The sequence below is a fragment of the Poecilia reticulata genome, linkage group LG15, assembly GCF_000633615.1.
Source record: "Poecilia reticulata strain Guanapo linkage group LG15, Guppy_female_1.0+MT, whole genome shotgun sequence".
NCBI lineage: Eukaryota > Metazoa > Chordata > Actinopteri > Cyprinodontiformes > Poeciliidae > Poecilia > Poecilia reticulata.
This window is the reverse complement of record NC_024345.1, coordinates 6,039,574-6,059,326: the sequence shown is the minus strand read 5'-3', so window position 1 is coordinate 6,059,326 and position 19,753 is coordinate 6,039,574. Positions and strand designations below refer to the sequence as shown.

General features: G+C 40.3%; 2 protein-coding genes across 2 annotated transcripts in view; one reads left to right on the top strand and one right to left on the bottom strand.

The window, feature by feature from the left end:
• The window catches only part of supt3h (SPT3 homolog, SAGA and STAGA complex component), an 11,505-nt gene extending 7,667 nt beyond the window's left edge, over positions 1-3,838 (top strand). Inside the window, exons 8-12 of the mRNA XM_008429061.2 lie at positions 2,037-2,149; positions 2,238-2,342; positions 2,430-2,558; positions 2,649-2,738; positions 3,562-3,838. Of these exons, the coding sequence (XP_008427283.1) occupies positions 2,037-2,149; positions 2,238-2,342; positions 2,430-2,558; positions 2,649-2,738; positions 3,562-3,603 (479 nt within the window). The 3' untranslated portion in view covers positions 3,604-3,838. The remainder of the gene's footprint in view (positions 1-2,036; positions 2,150-2,237; positions 2,343-2,429; positions 2,559-2,648; positions 2,739-3,561) is intronic.
• cdc5l (CDC5 cell division cycle 5-like (S. pombe)) lies at positions 3,679-18,489 on the bottom strand. Its single transcript, XM_008429060.2, has 19 exons — positions 18,187-18,489; positions 13,732-13,835; positions 13,442-13,603; positions 13,184-13,311; positions 13,006-13,105; positions 12,771-12,897; positions 12,575-12,666; positions 12,350-12,494; positions 12,028-12,219; positions 11,645-11,793; positions 9,485-9,647; positions 8,645-8,809; positions 8,479-8,559; positions 7,759-8,010; positions 7,568-7,675; positions 5,594-5,683; positions 5,351-5,482; positions 4,141-4,221; positions 3,679-4,030 (listed from the first exon to the last, which is right to left on the bottom strand). Exons 1-19 carry the CDS (start codon positions 18,229-18,231, stop codon positions 3,917-3,919), a joined length of 2,430 nt encoding a protein of 809 aa, XP_008427282.1. The 5' UTR covers positions 18,232-18,489; the 3' UTR covers positions 3,679-3,916.
• Between the last annotated feature and the right edge of the window lie 1,264 nt (positions 18,490-19,753).

Here is a 19,753-nt window from a genome sequence, read left to right as displayed (position 1 = left end):
ACTATTTCTAGCCGGAACCTCTCAGCCTCGCACACTAGCTCTGGTTCCTTCCCCACCAGAGAGGTGACGTTCCACGTCCCAAGAGCAGCTTCTGCAGCCGAGGATCAGACCGCCAGGGTCCCCTCCCTCGGCTGCCGCCCGTAACACAACGCACCCGACCCCTTTGGSCCCTCCGACAGGTGGTGAGCCCATTGGAAGGGGGACCCACGTCTCCTCTTCGGGCTGAGCCCAGTCAGGCTCCAAGTCACAACTGTATGAAAGATATATACATTTTGTATCAGAGTTAAAAATAATCATCCAAGTATGGTTTACCTGGAACTCAAGTGGCAATTTTAGCTATTTAAACTAGAAAATTCCTGCAGAAATTTTACGGGGCCTGCCAAAGTGTGCCCGTCGGCTTATACCAAACAATCTAGCTATAGTTTGCACAAATGGACTGCTCTGCTCTTTACACCTGAAATGAATAGGGAGCATAAACATAAAATACCAAACTTTACATGGATCTACAATGTCTAATGACTGAAGCTTTTGCCAGATCCGTCACCATATTTCTATGGCTGATCTGGTTCACTACAACAGTAAACTGGCAGAACCAAATGTTCAATAAGCTTCAGTCCAGACTGACGACTATAAGCTTCGCACATGTGGTTCTCACTCACAGTACAAAATAAAAATAAATAAAGATAATTGTTTATTTCTCAAAATCTTTCAGCCTTCATACTAAAGATTTTAATTCACACTCAAAAATTCAGAGAAATAATTTTATCTAAACAAAATATGAATAGTCACGGGAAATATGTATTGCTATGGTAATTAATTATCTGCACCTGGGCTGAGTTTCTATATTTGGGAGACACCCAGCGTCGGTCTCAAGGACCCTGACAAAAAACTATAAGCCCTAGCAAATTTTTGAAAACATTTTATGGGAGCAGGCATGTGTATCTATGTCATGACCGACTTTTAGACCAATGGGGCGATATTTGTGCCTGTGAGGGGGAGTTAAAAAGAATTTTGGAGTCAGAAATCCACAGTCCTGTGTGTGTGTTTCAGAGAGAAAGATTACTGATTCTGTGAGACACTCAGCCTTGATTTTTGCTAATTTTTTATCAATTTATGTCGTCATTTCAACTCATAATCCCACTAAAAATAATAGCTCCCTTCTTAGGATCAAGCTGAACGTTTTGATACCACTTTTGTGGGGGTGCACGCAGCGGTTAGGGCCGCATTAACGGTGACAGAAGAAAAATAATGAATAAAGAGACTGCCAGTGTATTGTTCTACACTGGCAGGCACCTAGTGTAGAACAATAGGTGCCTGTCATGCAATGCATGGAGGCAGTGATTGACTTGCAAAGCAAGTCAGTCACTGCTGTATGCATTGCTATGGCCAGGCCCCAAAAAATATATATTTACTTTCTGATAATAAAAACTAAACATAGCAATTTAAAAACAAAACACACAAAACAAAAAATAAATTGTGAAAACATCTCATTCATTAAGAATGAAAAAAAAAAAATCTGGATATTTATAAAGTAGCCTCCACATTTATTGGCACCCTGGTAAAGAGCCTTAAAAAAAGCTAATATCTTATTGCAGTGGCACAAGTTTTGCATTCATACATTAAATCTTAATCCAACATCTTTGACTCCACCCTCGATATTGAGTAAATTTATGTGAAGAAAAACATTTTTTCACATTTTTATGTTTGAGAGGCATGGTGGAAATATTTTTCTGCTCCATTGTTTCTGTCTCTCTTAAATATTGAATTTATAGAAGTAAAATAATTTTCATTTCAGTTAGGATGCGTAACCATGACAATAATGTATTGTTTCCCCACCCGGTTTTCAGCTGCTTAGAATTTCAAAGCTTAAATAAATAATAAAGGCTCAGATTAAAAGAGGAGCAGCAAAGGCAAAAGAGGAAGATTAGCAGTGCTATCTAACAATGGATTTCTTTCATGCAGAACATGTTACTGTTGAACACCATTGCATTATGTGGTTCAACAGTCCATTTTTTATCATCTTAATGCTACAACAGCCAAGAAAGCGTCAAAGTTTCGGGACTGGCTGGACTGCAGCAGCCTGGAGCTGAAACCCAACAGCATTGCCACAGAGATCCTCTCATACCTGGCCTATGAGACGGTGGCACAGGTAAATGCCTAGAAGCTAACGTCTAGATGAGCTGGATGAAAACTACAGCAGGAATTTGGTTGCAACATGTTCCCGTTTTCCTCCCCAGATTGTAGATTTGTCTCTGCTAGTGAAGCAGGAGATGACGGTGAAGACCAATCCTGTCAGCCATGTGATCTCAGCCAGCTACATCCACTACAACACACACACCGAGGTACACACACCATAACGCCGCATCCACTCGGTTCACTCAGAAAGTCTCTTTCTTGTTTATTTCACTCGATAAAACGTGTGGCTGCAGGTGAAGAAAGATCCAGATTCACCTGAAGCTACGCCCCCATCCACTCCAGGCTCCTCCCACTCCTCGAAGCCCCTCCTACAGGGAAACGGCAGCTTGGACAGCCGAGCCAGACAGAGGAAACGAAAAAAGGTGTCAGGCTGGAGGCTTGTGTTCTGTGCTCTTCATGTCGGCCATCTTTTTATTTTCTAGTCTGCTTCAATAGAGTGCTGTGTGTTTCAGAGCTCTCCGGCCACAGTGGAGCCCCCTAGTGGAGCCATCCAGCCGTGTCACATCAGAGAGGCCATCAGACGATACAACTACAGACACACAGTGGGTACACAGCAAAAAAACACTACATGCGTTTTCATTGTACAAATTCAAATTTCGAAAATAAATTTGCTTAATGGAAACATGGCAATTTTGAAAAAGCTCATAGTTCATTTTAATTTTAGTGCTAGAACGAGGCAGTTTTTCAGCTGTATCGAAATTATTGTATTTTGTATTTATTATATTTTGCAAAACTGCAACAGAAACACCTTTTTTGCATCACACGAGTCATGTGATAAACAACCACGTCACAACTGGCCCAAACCAGGAAGAAGACGGGAAGCAGTTGGACGATGATGGTGTGAAAGTCATCGAGTGATTTGATAATGAAACCACAATTGGAAATTGTGGGGAGGTTTTGACTTTAGCAGAATATTGGCTAAGGCGTATGCACATTTATAATAGAAGCACAGCTAGTGATGTGTAACTTAAGATTTTAAAAAGTTGGACTGGATTCTTGTTTGATAGATTCTTTGGATTCAGTCATGAAAATCTATGTACACAGTTCATTTTGGTGGTCAGTGGACATTTAAACCTCCATGTACCTAAACTGAATTCTACTTTACATTTGTGGCAGGGGTTCACCGATGAATTCTTCCAGATTTCCTTAATTTTGGTTGATTGGCTGTTTACATGAAACTGATCTTATTTCTCATGTAACAAGATCAGATCATAGGTCTGAACAGTTTCTATTGACCTTAAAATTGCACAAATTGGAATTACAAAAAATAAATTTGTTTGTTGGAAACACACCAATTAAAACAAATTTTTTAACCAGGTTGTGTGAACTCTGACCCTAGTGTGACCCACCTCTCTTTTTTTCCAGAGTGCATACAGGAGGAGCGGGATGGCTTTCCTCACCTGCTGAAGCAGAGTTTATATCCAATTTCTTGTCGTTTGGTTCACTTTTAGTAATAAAGACTTAAACATAAGGACTTATGGGTTTGATTGATGAAAAACTTTATTGGTCACTGGTACAGAAATGACTACTGAACATGCTCAAAACGCAGCTTGGGTCATCACAGCAACATCAGCACATAGAGGCAGAGCTTCGCAGAGGTTTGAAGTGATGATCAGGAAAAAGCAAAAAAAAAAAAAAAAAACACCGTTCAATACAACAATGTGGAAGGTTATGTTCTACATCAGAGTCCCTATGATTGGTTTCAGATTGAATGTATTGCTCAGAACTTCTGCGTGCCGCTGAACAGAGACTCCCTCTCCATCAGCAGCTCTCCGTATCTCTGCTGAAGTTCTTTCTCTCTCTCCATCTGCCTGTCCACATCCTCCCGCAGAGCCTGAGAAACACAGCAAGTTTCATCTTAGTAATTATTACCATGTAGCTGTAACCTTCACTTTCTACAACTAATTGAAAAACCAAAATCACTGAAAGTGTTTAATGTATTACCGCTTGTCTTCTAGGAATGGCCAGATCCTCTTGTTGCTTCAGCTGATTGAAAGTCTGTAGCTCAGTGGCTGCTTGCTCCACCTAGTGGACAACACGGACATTACATTCCTGCAAACTACATACCGAGTCCCCTAAGACCAGGGGTCCCCAAACTTTTTACTGTGAGGGCCACAAAACTTTTCCCTTCTCTGCTGGGGGCCGGAGTCAGTTTGGAACAGAAAAAGTGTGACAATTGCAGGAGAGCCTAAATGTAAAAATGTATTGTTTTCCAGAAAGCACAATCAAATAACCCTCTCTGGGTTATTCACAGAAAAAATCCAGGAAATAACACTATTTATGAAATAAATACCGTATTTTCCAGACTATAAGCCGCACCCCCAAAGTTGTTTTTTTTTTAAAAACCAGTAAACATATATATATATAAGCCGCACCAGGCTATGAGCCACAGATATCTCTGCTGCTCCAGGTTTTCCACAATTTTGCAGGGTGAAAGAATCACCTGACTTATTCCAAGAGACGAAAGTTGCAGCAGAGGGGGGCGGACACCCACAATCTGAGTCATAACAGGTCAATTGAATATCACATTTATTACGGTTGAAAAAGAAAAAGTTGCCAAGTTCAGATTTAACTGAACTGATTACAGTAGTTTCCGAACTGTAACAGTAAAAGTGCTGATCCTTTGTGTTGCTACTAGCATGTGCTAAATGAAAATGGGCGCTTTCTTCTTTAGATTTCAACGGCAGCTTATTGTTACACTACTGCCATCAATTGGATCCTAATATCTATACCTCAAATTCTCATAATGATCCCAGTATTTAAAAAAAACAAAATATCTTTTCCCCTCAATGCTATTTAACTGATCAACAACATTCTCAAATTTCAATTCCCTATTAAAACCTAATTCCGTTTTAATGGGAGCTTTCTTCTTTCGTTTCCAATTTTGACTTCCAATGATTCACTTCCTGCTAAAGAGCCCCCTGGTGGTTGAAGAAAAATACACATATAAGCCGCACTGGGCTATAAGCCCTTGCAAGGTTCAAAGCTTAGGAAAAAAGTAGCGGCTTATAGTCCGGAAAATACGGTATATGAAAAAAAATCTAAATTCTCTCTGGTATTGTTCAGGGGGTCGGACCAAATGTGGAGGTGGGCCCGAGGTTTGGGGACCACTGCCTAAGATCAACAATCTGCTAGTGTAAAATCCCGTCAGTACCTGCTCCCAGAGTTCATTATGCTGCTTAAGGAGCCCCAGCGCTCTGGACTGGAAACCTCCCAGCAGAATTTTCAGCTTCTTCTCCAGTTTAGCTGCTCTTCGAGCCTCTGCTGTCATGTGGCCTCGGTTCACCTGGAGTGTTCACAAGTACCGGGATGTCAGTGTTTGGATCAAAACTCACATACACAGTAGCATAGAATAAAAGAAAACCAACAGGACTCCTCAAACTGTTCTCCACTTTACCTCTAGTTTCTTCTCCAGACTTTCGATTCGATCTTTCTTTGATGCCAGGTTAGCTCGGGTGTACCGGTTCTGACCAGCCAGATAAAGCACCTGTGCAGCAGGACGAACATGTTTTACTGCTCTAAAACTTTAGAACAATAAAACTGAGTCAGGGTGAAGAGTCTAGAGCAGTAGTCTTCAATGTTTTTTAACCTGAGACCCTCAATTAACTAGGGGTGTAGCGATACAATAATTTCACAATACGATATTCTGGTCACGATACGATATGTATTACGATATTTGTTGAGCTGTACAATTCGCTACGATTCAGTGCATTTTTACGATTTTCTGAAAGATTTTAGAAGGACAGAGTGATTTTAGTGACATTTTGTGTTCCATAGACTTGAATTTAGTTAACTGAAAACTGATTAAAAGCACCAACTACACAATACCCGACTCTGATTGGACAGTCTAACAGTCTGCAGCTGGACAAAATGAATCAAAGATGCAGTGAGAGAATTAGTTTCTGTCATTTAATTCATGTGGATTTGACATAAAACTCAAAAGTTTAAACGGTAATCCAGGAGCAGAGTGGGGAGATTATCACCTCTGTAGACTCAATATGCAAATGATTGTACTTATGAGTTTTTCTTTTGGACACTGTGGCTGCATTTTGGAGTAAAAATGCAGCCACAAATGCAGTCTTTTGGACTATGGGGAAAAAGGCTTTTCTACCTTGGCTCCCGGAGTTAGCCGTGGCTGTAAGCTGTTTACTACTAGCTGCTAAAGTAGTGGCTCCGCCTCACCCCGTARTGATCGACTCCCTGCAGCTACGCAGCGCCGCTATTCCCCTGCTTGGATCTCTGAGTAGCTGCCTCTCAGACTGCCAGGATCTCATAGTTCTCTCAGTCTCTGATACTCTTTATCTGTTGCTAATAAGAATGATCGATCAGCCATTGTTACCATGGAAATCCTCACTGCACCGCAGATTCCGGCTGGGGTTTTTTCCTCTTCGTCTTCCTGCTCAAAACACAGCGCTGCTGAGCGCCCGCTTGGGATGTTATCAACCCATGTTCATTCTTCAGGTAATCCTTTATATACAGAACAGAAACCGCTAAGCTAAAAACTAATTACGAAGTGAATGCTACCAGTCGAAATTTGCATTAATTTTGCGATCTCACTGCTTTTGCAGCTGCTCCGTTTGCGCCGCTACTTCTTTCCGCTTCTCTTTCACGGTTATTTGCGCAACTTCGTTTCTCAGCAACAAAATACAGCCCATCGTTATTTATTGAAGATTTTACATTTCCAAAAACACAGGAATCTAATGTTTCGTTTCTTTTTGTACGTTTTGAAGCTCATTTCCTCTCACATAATCGGAAAAGCCGGGGAATGGCGGCGCTTTTGACATTTCTCTGATATTCGGAAAAATATGGTTTACTAATTTTAGCATAACTCCGGTTTTACTTGAGCTATTAACACAATTTAAAAACTGGTGTGTAGTTTATAATGTGCACTTTAAAAAAATATCAATATATATCGCCGAATCGATTTATTTATACAGCCCTGCAACCAACTACATCTGTATATACACTTTTATTTTTATTTTTTTACAAAAGTACATTGTATTACTGTGAACTCAATACAACCAATACTGTTTTTTCATTGTAAGTTTAAAACATTCTTGAAATTGCGCTGCTGGGCAAAACCATCTTACACAAGCAGTGCCACCCTGAGGTGAAATTCGGTATTACACCTAAATGCAATATATATATTTTAACCACCTTTTAATTCTGTTAAAACGTTAAATTACCAATACAACAAAACCATGTGATCACACCCTTGCATGTCTCAATTTAACTATATGTTATTCATATCAATGTGTATTTAAAGGCAAAAAAAATAAATAAATTGAAGAAACTCACATTGAAGACCTCTGATCTAGAGCATGAATCCACCAACACTATTTGCCGAGTGCTGCCATAAACGGGTTCTTACCTGTCCGTAACACTCCTCCCACACCTGGGTGTAGGCCTCCATGCTGAGGTCTCCGTGGCCCATTCCTGCCTTCACCACCTCCATCTCTGTAGTCAGGATCGCCTTCGCCTGTTCATCAACATGTGCAGCATCAGTTTAAATGAGCTTTAAATGAGTTGGACTGAACATCTGCAGACAGTGGTGTGTCAGACCTGTTCCATCTCTTCCGTGCTGATGGGCTTGTAGGGGTGGGTTTCCAGGTAAGAGATGTGTGAGGCGTTGTTGGACGTAGAGGTGGGCCCCTTGGTTTTGCCGCGCTGCAGCTGAGTGACCACATTAGATGAGGGGTGGTGTAGGCAGTCGTGGTGCAGCATGGTGATCATTTCCTGTTTGATGAGCTCCTCAGCCACCTGGAGGTCGGTGAGCGGCTCCATGGACGCGGGGCGGAGCACTGACTCGTTAACCTGCACCGGAAACAGATCTACGTTCACATGCCGGCATCTGTAGCTGTGTTTCCACTAACTGTCGAATGACGCAAAATGAAATTACGAAAATAAATTTGCTTAATGGAAATATGCCAATTTAGAAAAAAACGTTTTTCAATAAAAAGTTTTGCTGCTAGAATGGGTTTTTTGAAAATAGATGCATTTCAAAAAACTACAATGGAAACACGAGTCCCATGATCAACAACCAGATGTTACTACTGACAGAAAAGACGAGACGACAGGAAGTGGTAGGAGGACGATGGATTGTCTTTTGGGGTTTTTTGCAGATAACGTGCAGCTGGCGTTATTTAGAAACACTAATTGCGAAATTGTGTTTTTTGACCTTAGCACAATATTGACAAAGATTTGTGTACATTCATAATGCAACGCAGCTTACAAAGATAAAATTAAACTTTCTCTAATCGGTTATAACTAATCAAACCGAACCTCAGTCGGCCTGGGGAGGCTCCTCTGAACAGGTGTGTGCCGAAGTTTCAGCTCCTTCTCTCTTTCTGCATCCCGTTGAGCCTGATGAAACAAATCGGCAGATTTTAATAAAACCGAGTCAAAAGCCTGAATTTCATCAAATCCTTTGTGTGTTTCTGCAGCGTACCTGCTTGCGTGCCTCTATGTCTGCAGAGTCCTCTACAAATCCACTCTCCATCTCCGTCTCTTCCAGTTCTTTCTCTGCGTTCTCAGGAAGAACGATCTCAAAGTCGTTCTTGGGCACAGGAAGTGACATCAGGCCTTGTCTCAGCTGCTGCAGGCTTTCCTTCTGCTGTAACGAGTAAACATACAACCTTTAGTCTCCGTGTTGTTTTTCCCAACAAATAAACTTCCTACCAAATCAAATTAAATCACTCACATGCTAAAGTATTCACACCCCTAGAAGTCATTCATATTTTGCAAATAAGCCAGATTCAATAAGCAATTGATCAATTAGTAATTTATCATAATTATATGCCAAATTAAAATGAGCTTGGCAATTTTGTTTAGAAACTTCATGATTAATTTTATTTGCCGTTTCAGCTGAGTGTGGTTTTATTTCCATTTTATGTTGGATATTTATTTAAACTGTCTTTCAGGTATAGTGTGAAGTGTTCTTTACAAAATAAGTTTATTGGCTTTTGAGGGGGTAAATTCATATTTCATATTTAAATAATTACATAATAATGAGTGACAGTAGTCTACAAACATCAATTTTATTGTTTATTGCGATAATTACTGGACAATTTATCATCCAGTAGAATTTATTGTGGCAGGTTTATTTGTGAGGTTGCAAACAGAAACTTTATTTTTCTTTATTATATGAGAAAGACCAACTTTGTGTCGGTTTAATCACAGAAATTCCCAATAAAAATCGATCAAAGTTTGTGGATGTAATACGACATAATATGAAAACTCATAAGGGAATCAATGTTTGAAGAGGTTTATATATATATTTTTTTTTTACCACATGTTTGGCGTACGACGGGTCTGCCAGCTGGTCCTCTGTGTTGATGTTCAGTTTGTCCCTCAGAGGCGTGCGGCCAGGGGTCAACCCCGGGGTACCCCGAGGGGTCATCCCCCCCGCCAGAGGGGTCATCCCGTCAGAGGCCTGGCCCGGTCCGGGGGTTCTGGAGGAGCAAAGGGAACCATGAAGGTTGTCGAGTTCATGAGAAGAACACGACACAAATGAGACGTGAAAAAAAGAATCTTTTCCACCATTTCTCAAAATTTACATAAAGCAAAATAACGAGTCGACAGTTTAGACTCTGCTTTTAAACTGCCACCGTCTTTAAAGTGAAGTATACCATTAGGAGTAGGGATGTAGTGATGCAATAATCTCACAATATGATGCACAGTATTCTGCTCACGATACGATAGATATCGCAATATCTATCGTATCGTGATATCTATCACGATACGATGTGTTCTGTGTTTCTGAAAGATTTTAGAAGGACAGAGTGATTTTGGTGACGTTTTGTGTTCCATAGACTTGGATTTAATCAGTTTTCAGTTGAATTTAATTAACTGAAAACTGATTAAAAACATCAACTACACAATACCTGGCTTTGATTGGGGTAGGGGGTAAAATAAAGTCTTTTGGACTATGGGAAAAAGGTTTTTCTACCTTGACTCCCGGAGTTAGTCATGGCTGTAAGCTGTTTACTACTAGCTGCTGGGGGAGTGGCTCTGCCTCACCCCGTAGTGATCGACTCCTGGCAGCTGCATGGATCATGGCAATCCTCACTGTGCCCAGACTCCAGCTCAAAACAGAGCACCACTACCTGCTGCACGCCGATTCTTCAGCCAACCCTTTATATACAGAACAGAAACCACTAACCTAAAAACAAATTACTAAGTGGATGCCACCGATCGCTCCAATATCCAAACTTTGCATTAATTTTGTGATCTCACTGCTTTTGCCGCTACTCCGTTCCACTTCTCTTTCATCGTAACTTGAACAACTTTACTTCGTTTCTTAGCAACAAAATACAGCCCATTGTTATTTGTTGAAGATTTTAGATTTATAAAAACAAAGGAATCTAATGTTGCATTTTGTTTTTACGTTTGGAAGCTCATTCCCTTTCACATTACCGGAAAAGCTGGTTTTTAACATTTCTCTGACATTCGGAAAAATATGGTTTACTTATTTTAGCATAACTCCAGTTTTACTTGGCCTATTAACACTATTTAAAAACTGGTGTGTAATTTATAATGTGCACTTTAAGCACAAGTTGAAAGTGAGACTGAGGGAGGCGGAGTCTAGCTGCTATGCCATCACAAATCAGACATGTAAAAAAGAACCACGTAAGCCTATGGACCACTGTGGTTTAATGGATCGATACTCACGGATGAAAAATCGATACCTTCTGAGAGGTGGGGTAAAAATATCGATACATATCGTAGAATTGATTTAATTATCCAGCCCTAGTTAGGAGCTGCTGGGAACTTTAGCACAGAGCTGGAAAAAAGTTCTAAAAAAATTTGAAAAAACTTGTCTTCGGTGGAGAAGTAAAGTGTAGTAATATGAGAAGAAGAAATGTGGATTCAAATAAAAGAAGATGACATAGTAGGACAATGAAGAATAAGAAGGTAAGAAAAAGTAAAGTTTGTTGATTTTTCCTTCATCCTGTCCATCAGACAGAGTTCTGTGCCGACTGTCACTGGATTTGAGCTGAAAATCCAGTGACAGTCAAATCACTCATAAGAGTTACTGCTAAGCCTTTCGCAATCAGCAATTAATTGCATAATAAATTAAAATGATCTTGATCATTAAAATTCTGGTGATTAATATTCTTTGAAGGGCAATGTTGTTCACATATTCTTCTTAATATTTTTAATGTACGGTTCCAGGATGGTTTTTATTTTGGATATTTAAAATATCTTACGGTTCCAGTATGAAGTGTTAAAGTTTACTCTCCGAGTGATTGCTTAAGAAACTTCACTGGGTTTTTGGCAGGAATGTGTCGCCGTACTTCAGGTTGGATGGGAATGCTCAAGAGATGAGATGTTCAAGTTGGTAGACAGAATGGCTCTTAAGTCATCTGTGTTTGGACTGACTCTTTCTTAATGTCATTAGGCAGCTGTGTGTGCTGTCAGACACCACATCAACACTAGCTGCATCTACCTGAACGGTGTACTGAGCACGGTGTTGGGCGTCTGGACCTGCTGCCTCTGGGGCGTCACGCCGCTAAAGTCGCTCTCGTGCAGCGGCGTGTTGAGGCCTCCCTTCAGGGGCGTGTCGATGTTGGTCAGAGCCATCAGGTTCTGTGCTTCCTGACAGAGGAAACACACAAAACAGTCCAGTTATGCACTGAAAATATGACACACACTGAATCAAAACAAGCAAACTACAAATGAGACAAATATTTTAGATCAATTAAAGAAATAAGAACTCTAATTTAGCTTTTATTTTTTTCCATCAGTCTTTGCAGGTAAGGATTTGTTTCTATAGCAACAACAAGAGGCACACAAACAAACATTGACGGGAATAAAAGCTCCGTGATTCACCTGCAGTATCCTGTCCTGCGCAGCAGGGGTCCGTGGGGTGCGGAGTCCTGTGTTCATGTTGTTGGTGACGCTGTACTCTGACAGCAGGGTGGAGGAGGCCGAGTTCCCGCCTTCACTCTCCTCGGCCGCCTGACGAGCCACCTCACTGGCCACACCCATTTTCACCACTTCCTCCAACTCAGCATCACTGATCTAAGAGTGCAGACGGATGAAGCAACTGAAGCGGTTTGTTTAGAATATAAAAAACATCATTCAGCACGCTGATCTCCAGTAATGTGCTGCATGCAGCTGTGTGACGACGCGCTGCTCTGGCGGCAGGTACCTGTGGTGCAGGCAGGACCAGTTTGGAGCGTTTCTTGGTGAACTCGGCCACTCCGCTGGTCTGCAGGATGGCAGACGGCAGATCGCTCTCTTTCTTTTTCTTGATCTTCTGTTTATCCTTCTTCCTATCCCTCTCCTCCCGTTCACTACAACCAACCAACCACAGGTTTGTTTTATCTGTAAACGGTTCAACTGATGTGTGAGAACAAATTTGAACGTTACTGACCTGCGGAGTTCTCCGTCCAGGTGCTGCTGTCTGAGCCGTTTAAAGTTCGGTTCCAGAGCATCATATTGCTCCATGCTGGTGTCATAGAAACCCTATGTAAACAAAAATAAACCAATGAGCTTTTCTCATCGTCTCCCACCTCTTCCTCATTGTGAACGTATGAATAAACATGTTCTGCTAATCCATGATCAAATACCGCTGCAGGTTTTTTCTCAAAGGGGATCTCTGCGTTGTAGTCCACTCCTCTCTTCTTCTTCCTCTTCTTCTGCACGGCGATACCCGCCGCTCTCAGCTCCCTGCGTTTCTGCAGAGCAGCCAATCGTCTGCAGTCAAAGAGAAAATTTTTAATTTTTATTTTAGAAATTCTCCTGAGACTGAAATCCCTCAGCTGTGAGTTTATTTAATAACTGAAAACATAAAGATGTTTGAACCTGGCTTCCTCCAGCTGTTTCTCTCTGGCTTTTCTCTTCGCTTTTTTCCCCTGAGTGTTGGCCAGACGAGCTCTGGCCTCTGACAGCATCTCTAGCTCATCTGCAACCAGAAATACAGACAAACATTAACACGCCGAGCCAGCTACCAGAGCAGATCCAATCCCTGAGCGTCAGCCACCTTCGTCCATGTCCACTGGGTCGGGCCTGGCAGGTTTGGTCTCGGGATTCGGATCAATCTCTCCTGGTTTTAACTTCCGGGGATCGTCTCCCACCTCTTCCTCATTCTCTCTCTGGGCGGCTTTGTCTCTGAACAAACAAAACCACACCTATGACCCAGAGTCATCCTGATCGTGATGGATATAATAGTCCAAACCACAGGTAGTCTGATTTGGTTCGAATTCAGCCTAAAAATGTGTAAAAAGCCAAAACGTCGTACAGCAAGTATTCGTAATGCTCCAGACACTGGGCAGCGGTGCGACCGATGATGGGAGCGATGGTCCTCCACTGAGTGGGCATCAGCTTGGCCAGGTGAAGCAGCTTCTCCTCTTCCTCTCTGGACCATTCTGTCTTCTTGATGCTGGGATCCAGCCACTCGTACCTGCATGACGAAGCAAAGCCAGGCTTTACGATTCAGACTTAAATAAGTCAACTCCACTGAAGAATGCTGGTAACACCGTACTGATTAAAACATGATTTTTAGTAATTAATGCGTCTGCCAGGACTCACCATCGGGCCTTGCACTGTTTGGCAGACTTTCGATGGAGCAGTGAGGCGATACGCGACCACTGATTCTTCCCATATTTCATCACCGCTGCCTTGAGGATTTCATCCTACAAACACAAACAAACAGTCAAATTAACTTCCATTTCCAGCATAACAACAAATAAAGTTAATTGTGACAGGTAAAATAATAATAATAAAAAGGAGAATTTATAGATTGCAAAACTATGCTTTGATGTGGAGCGTTGCTTGATCCAGCGTTGGGCAGGTTTCCACAAAATAGGGTATATTCTGTTTTAGCACTTCTGAATTTTTATGCCACATAGAATGGTTCCGGTTCACAGGCAACAGGATGTTAACAGGCAACAGGATGTTAACAGTGGCTCCTCAGTAGCTGCAGGACTATTAATGATGCCTATATAATTATTCAGATGTCCTGAAACGCTCCAACAACAACAAAGGATTTAAGCTGGATGTGTCAAAACTTTGAAGTTATTGTGAAGTTAATAAATCGTTTGTATTCATCATAATGCCTCATATGTCTGACGTAGCTAACAGGGACAAGCTTACAAAGGTGCTATGTAAACGTTAAGTGTTTTTATTATCTGTGCAATCTACATATCTATGATTTATAAAGATATCTATATAAACATATATAGATCTGTCTATCTTGTGCCCAAGCTATCAGTCGAAGCTGAAGTTAGCTCCCGAATGTAGCATCTAATTCGTAAAATAGCTAAAGGGCGATTACACTTAATTTTTCACTATCTTGATCTTTTTTAATGTGTTGTACTTTAAAAACTACACCTAGACATTTCAAACCTAACTAGATTATTCTGTACYAACAGCAGAATAAATAAAACATTTGTGAAACCTAATTGATTTGTGAAATTTGTAAAATGTCAATAATAGATTCCAGAACACATTAGATCTGAATTATTAAATTGGCATTATTTGTTATTTTAACTTTCAGTTTTCTTTCTTTTTTATCTTTATTATAGTTGGACAGTTCAGTTTGATGGCTTCCTGGAGGGAGAGATTGGCTGAGCTAATGTTGCCAACAACTTTTCTCCTATTAACGTTTTTGCTTTTCTTTATATAAAGTATTTCTATCAGTTGCTCTTTTWCCATTTTGTATACAGTATTTGTTTATACAGTATTTTTTTATTTTTACCTTAATGCTTACCTGGTCAGTTGAGGTGGAAATGTACATCCTCTTGATTACTGACAAATGTCAGAACCACATGGACTGAGCTGGTTACATCAGATCAATCTGAATCTTTATTTCTCATTAAAACAACTTCTTGTCATTTTAAGACATTGTTATAAAATTGCATCTTTATTCTGCTGTAACGATGACTCATTCTTGCAATTAAAATTTATTGTATCTTGATCGTAATGCTCCCTTATACAACTCACAGAACAGATGATTGAAATAAAGACATTTTTTGAAAGTATTTTCTGTGATTTTATTATAGAAATTGAGGGCAGGAGGAATCGATTAAAATCAAATCTGGTATGAAAAAAAAAATCTTGTATCATCCAGCCTTATTCAGTATATTAAATTATATGACTAACTACATATTACTTAATATTCACATTTCTTTGCTGGTATTACCTAAATGTGTTGCATTTTAACATCTCACTTGAATTCCTGATCTAAATGCAAATACTTGATAACGTAAACACAGAGAAATGGGGAAAACAAGGTTTGTGAAATGTAGAGAATTACAAATGAGATTCAATTTTATTGTAGGTACAAACAGGATAGCAAAATGAACAGTGAATATATATAATATACTTCCTAGCAGCTAATCAGACATCAGACTTGTTTTGCCTTTACTGGTGATGAAAACTCGTCACTCAGGAGGAGAGGAAGTCCAGCTCAGCCCCGTCCAGGATGACTGCAGGGTCAGGGTAGCCAACAAAGTCTGCAGGTAGATTTTTGCATATCTGGTGCTCCGGTTTCAAGATCATAGTTTAACCAAGTACTGTAAATAAAAAGTTAGTCCASGTTGTGATGATCCGGCAGACCGTGGACTGATGGACGCCGTCAGCTGGTCCAGGTGTTTGGATCCAGTGGAAAGGTAATCGGCGCAACAATCATGGCTCAGAAACATCACGAGGTGTTACGATGCAAACCTGAAAAATTAAAAACAAAAAAAACTAATAAGTGTCCATATTTAGCTGCACAACATAATCAAAACTAATAAATCCTCAGCTGTTTTTGAGAGTTTTGCTTGAAAATAAATTGACAATATCTCAGGAAATTAAATGTGTAAGTGAAATAGTTCTGGTATCACAAAGAAACTGCAAAAAAAAAAAATGTTTCAGAGGTGTAACAACACTGAAGTTACTGAGTAAGAGTGAACTAAAATATTTACTACTTAGAAAATGCATGTTAAAATCTGAATACTCTTTTGAAAGTGTGCAGCTGAAATTAATTTAAACTACTAGCAGGCAAAGCACCTTGTTCACCTAATATATGTACCAACAGTAATACAAAAAATGATGCATATAAGAGGCATTAGTTTATAAAAGTCGAGGCAAACATAAATTTACCATTTTAAAAACAAAATGCAGCCTTAACCTCATTTTCTATGCAGAATCTCAGAGGGGAAAAAAAGAGAAATTACGTTGTGTAACACAAGAACAGATTATAGCAGCCAAGTGGAAAAATTCACTAACGTGGATTATAATTATGAAACAGCAAAGGTAATGTCATATTTTCGGGATTTGGGAAAGACGTGATTTGTACCATTTGTTCTGTGGRTTTTTTATGTGGATCGGTGCCACTTAAACGGCTGTAAAGCGAAGGTTTTGGATCTTAATCTGACTGACTACCTGTGTGGTTTGGATCGGGCTGAAGCGTTGCTGCTCTCGGCTGTTCTTTAATTACCTGCTTGGTATCAGAGGGGCTCGTCGCTCCGACTGCATGTTAAATGTATTTTATATAATTGTCACATAAAAAAAAGCTAAGGAGTTGCCTAAAAATAATTTCATACTCCGTATAACACAAACGCACATAAACACGTATCGACTCACCTTGTGTCGAATCGCTGCCTCTGTTCTCAGCCTGTTCCCGTAGCAGTGGATTTCCTCCAACAAATTATTCCAGTGAACGAAGCGCGTACAGCTCCCTGTTAACCTCCGTCTTCCCGTTTCTGACGCTGGATCTTCAATATCCTCAAGCTTTGAAATAGCAGGCAGCTACAAACCGTGTTAGCTGTAGTGGCTAAGTCTTGGCTACAGTACGCTGTCGCCTCAATATCAGCAGGAAAATGAAAAAAAACTAAGCACTGGATGCTACTGGCTAATTACTGGACACAATGACACACCAAAAAACTCGGTTGTTGTACTAGTAGCTCACAGATATTTAAGTTTTGCGTCTTTTTCATGGTACAGATCTTGCAGCTTTTGGGTAAAACCAATAGGAGCAAGCAGGACCCGGAACCAATCTATGTGGCATAAATTCAAACGGAAATACGTCACCACCTCTCGTGGCAAATAACCCATTGGGCTTCTAAACGGTTGGACTTGAAAAAACAACTTTGGATAGGCTGTTCAAATTTGGGCTGCCCACGTATGAAATTTCTATTCATACATTAGAATGGAAAATTCAATTAAAAATAGTTATTGTGTGGCAGAAAAGTTCATTTATTTTAAAATGTTTAGAACGTGTACAACTTGACAGCTTCTACGCTTTTCCAAATTAATATAAATAATAGTAATTGTTTCATCAAGAGTCACCACAATATCAACCGTAAACACCCCAAATGCTGTTTAGAGTTATTATACAGACGAGATCGCATCTGCATAAAAATGAGATTTGAACCGGCTGACGTGTTTGAGCTGGAAACAATCAGATCTGGCAACCCTGAGGATTTGACACAAAAAAGTTCCCGTTATTGGCTAGATTATTAAAAAAATAATAATTAAATGGGAAATTAACTGAAGGGGACTAAGAAAGGCAGTCTGTCACAATGCCTGAAAGAATCCACTGTTTTTCGGTGTTCAATGTAATGTTGCGTGAAACTTAAGGTAGTAACCAAATTCTATAATATTGAATATTTTAGGTAATGGCAAATTATAAAACATTTTAAGAGTAATGCTAAAAAATATACGCAAAAACACGTTTTTTTAAAATATTTATCTATGAAGCCATTTGTCTATATTATTAAGTTTTCCTCGAGAGGAAACGCCGCTAAGTGTTGCAGGCTGCATTTCTCTTCGCTAATGACGTTATCGCTTTTAACCAGCTAGGTAACAAAAGTTACCTGGTCAATATCACATAAGCTACACCTCTCAAGTAACTAAACTGTTTATATTGCATAGAGGTAAATAAAATAAAGTTGCTATTTGAGCAGAATACCGTTATATTAACGTTTAGCTTCATGCTAACTTTAGCCACTGGTTCAGGGTAACAGCAGTTAGCTTCAGGCTAACCATGTAAACACTTACCTCAGTGTTGCGCCAAACGCCTCCTTTTATCATAATTCGCGGCATCTTGACGACGCGCTCGTTTGTTCCCCTTCAACAACTGGAATAATCAACCCTTCTCACAAGTCCTGAGCTGAGGAACGTCAAGCCTGTGATATAAAAATTAACAGCCAACAAAATGCAGAATGCTACGAGAAATCGCCATGCACCGGAAGTGTCGCAGAATTCTTCTTCTTTTCTTTTTATGGCGGTTGGCAAACAACTTTTAGGTGCATTACCGCCACCTTCCAGGTTKGAGTATGGATCAGATGCTTATAATCTTCCCATAATACCCGTTCTCCTAAGACTACAAAAAACTACATACCCTGATGTAGTTTTTTGTAGTTTCAAATCTCTTTTTCGAGGTTTGAAACGCTGGCCTGTTAGCGTAGGTTTCTGTTGCCTTTGATTACTCATAAATGACACTCGAAATTCCTTTTTGGATCAAAAACAGCCCGTCCTATACAGTGGGGCAAAAAAGTATTTAGTCAGCCACCAATTGTGCAAGTTCTCCTACTTAAAAAGATGAGAGAGGCCTGTAATTTTCATCATAGATGTACCTCAACTATGAGAGACAAAAGGAGAAAAAAAAATCCAGAAAATCACATTTTCTGATTTTTAAAGAATTTATTGGCACTATATGGTGGAAAATAAGTATTTGGTCAGCTACAAACAAGCAAGATTTCAGGCTCTCACAGCCGTGTAACTTCTTCTGTAAGAGGCTCCTCTGTCCTCCACTTGTTACCTGTATTAATGGCACCTATTTGAACTCGTYATCAGTATAAAACACACCTGTCCACAACCTCAAACAGTCACACTCTAAACTCCACCATGGCCAAAACTAGAGAGCTGTCAAAGGACACCCRAAACAAAATTATAAACCTGCACCTAGCTGGGAATACTGAATCTGCAATAGGTAAACAGCTTGGTGTAAAGAAATCAACTGTGGGATCAATTATTAGAAAATGGAACAAGACCACTGATAATCTCCCTCCATCTGGGGCTCCACGCAAGATCACACCCCGTGGGGTCAAAATGATCACAAGAACGGTGAGCAAAAATCCAGAACCACATGGTGAATGACCTGCAGAGAGCTGGGGCCAAAGTAACAAAGGCTACCATCAGTAACACACTACGCCGCCAGGGACTCAAACCTGCAGTGCCAGACGTGTCCCCCTGCTTAAGCCAGTACATGTCAAGGCCCGTCTCAAGTTTGCTAGAGAGCATTTGGATGATCCAGAAGATGACTGGGAGAATATCATATGGTCAGATGAAACCAAAGTAGAACTTTTTGGTCAAAACTCTACTCGTCGTGTTTGGAGGAGAATGAATGCTGAGTTGCATCCAAAGAACACCATGCCTACTGTGAAGCATGGGGGTGGAAACATCATGCTTTAGGGCTGTTTTTCTGCTAAAGGACCAGGACGACTGATCCGTGTAAAGGAAAGAATGAATGGGGCCATGCATCGTCACATTTTGAGTGAAACCTCCTTCCATCAACAAGGGCATTGAAGGTGAAACGTGGCTGGGTCTTTCAGCAGGACGATGA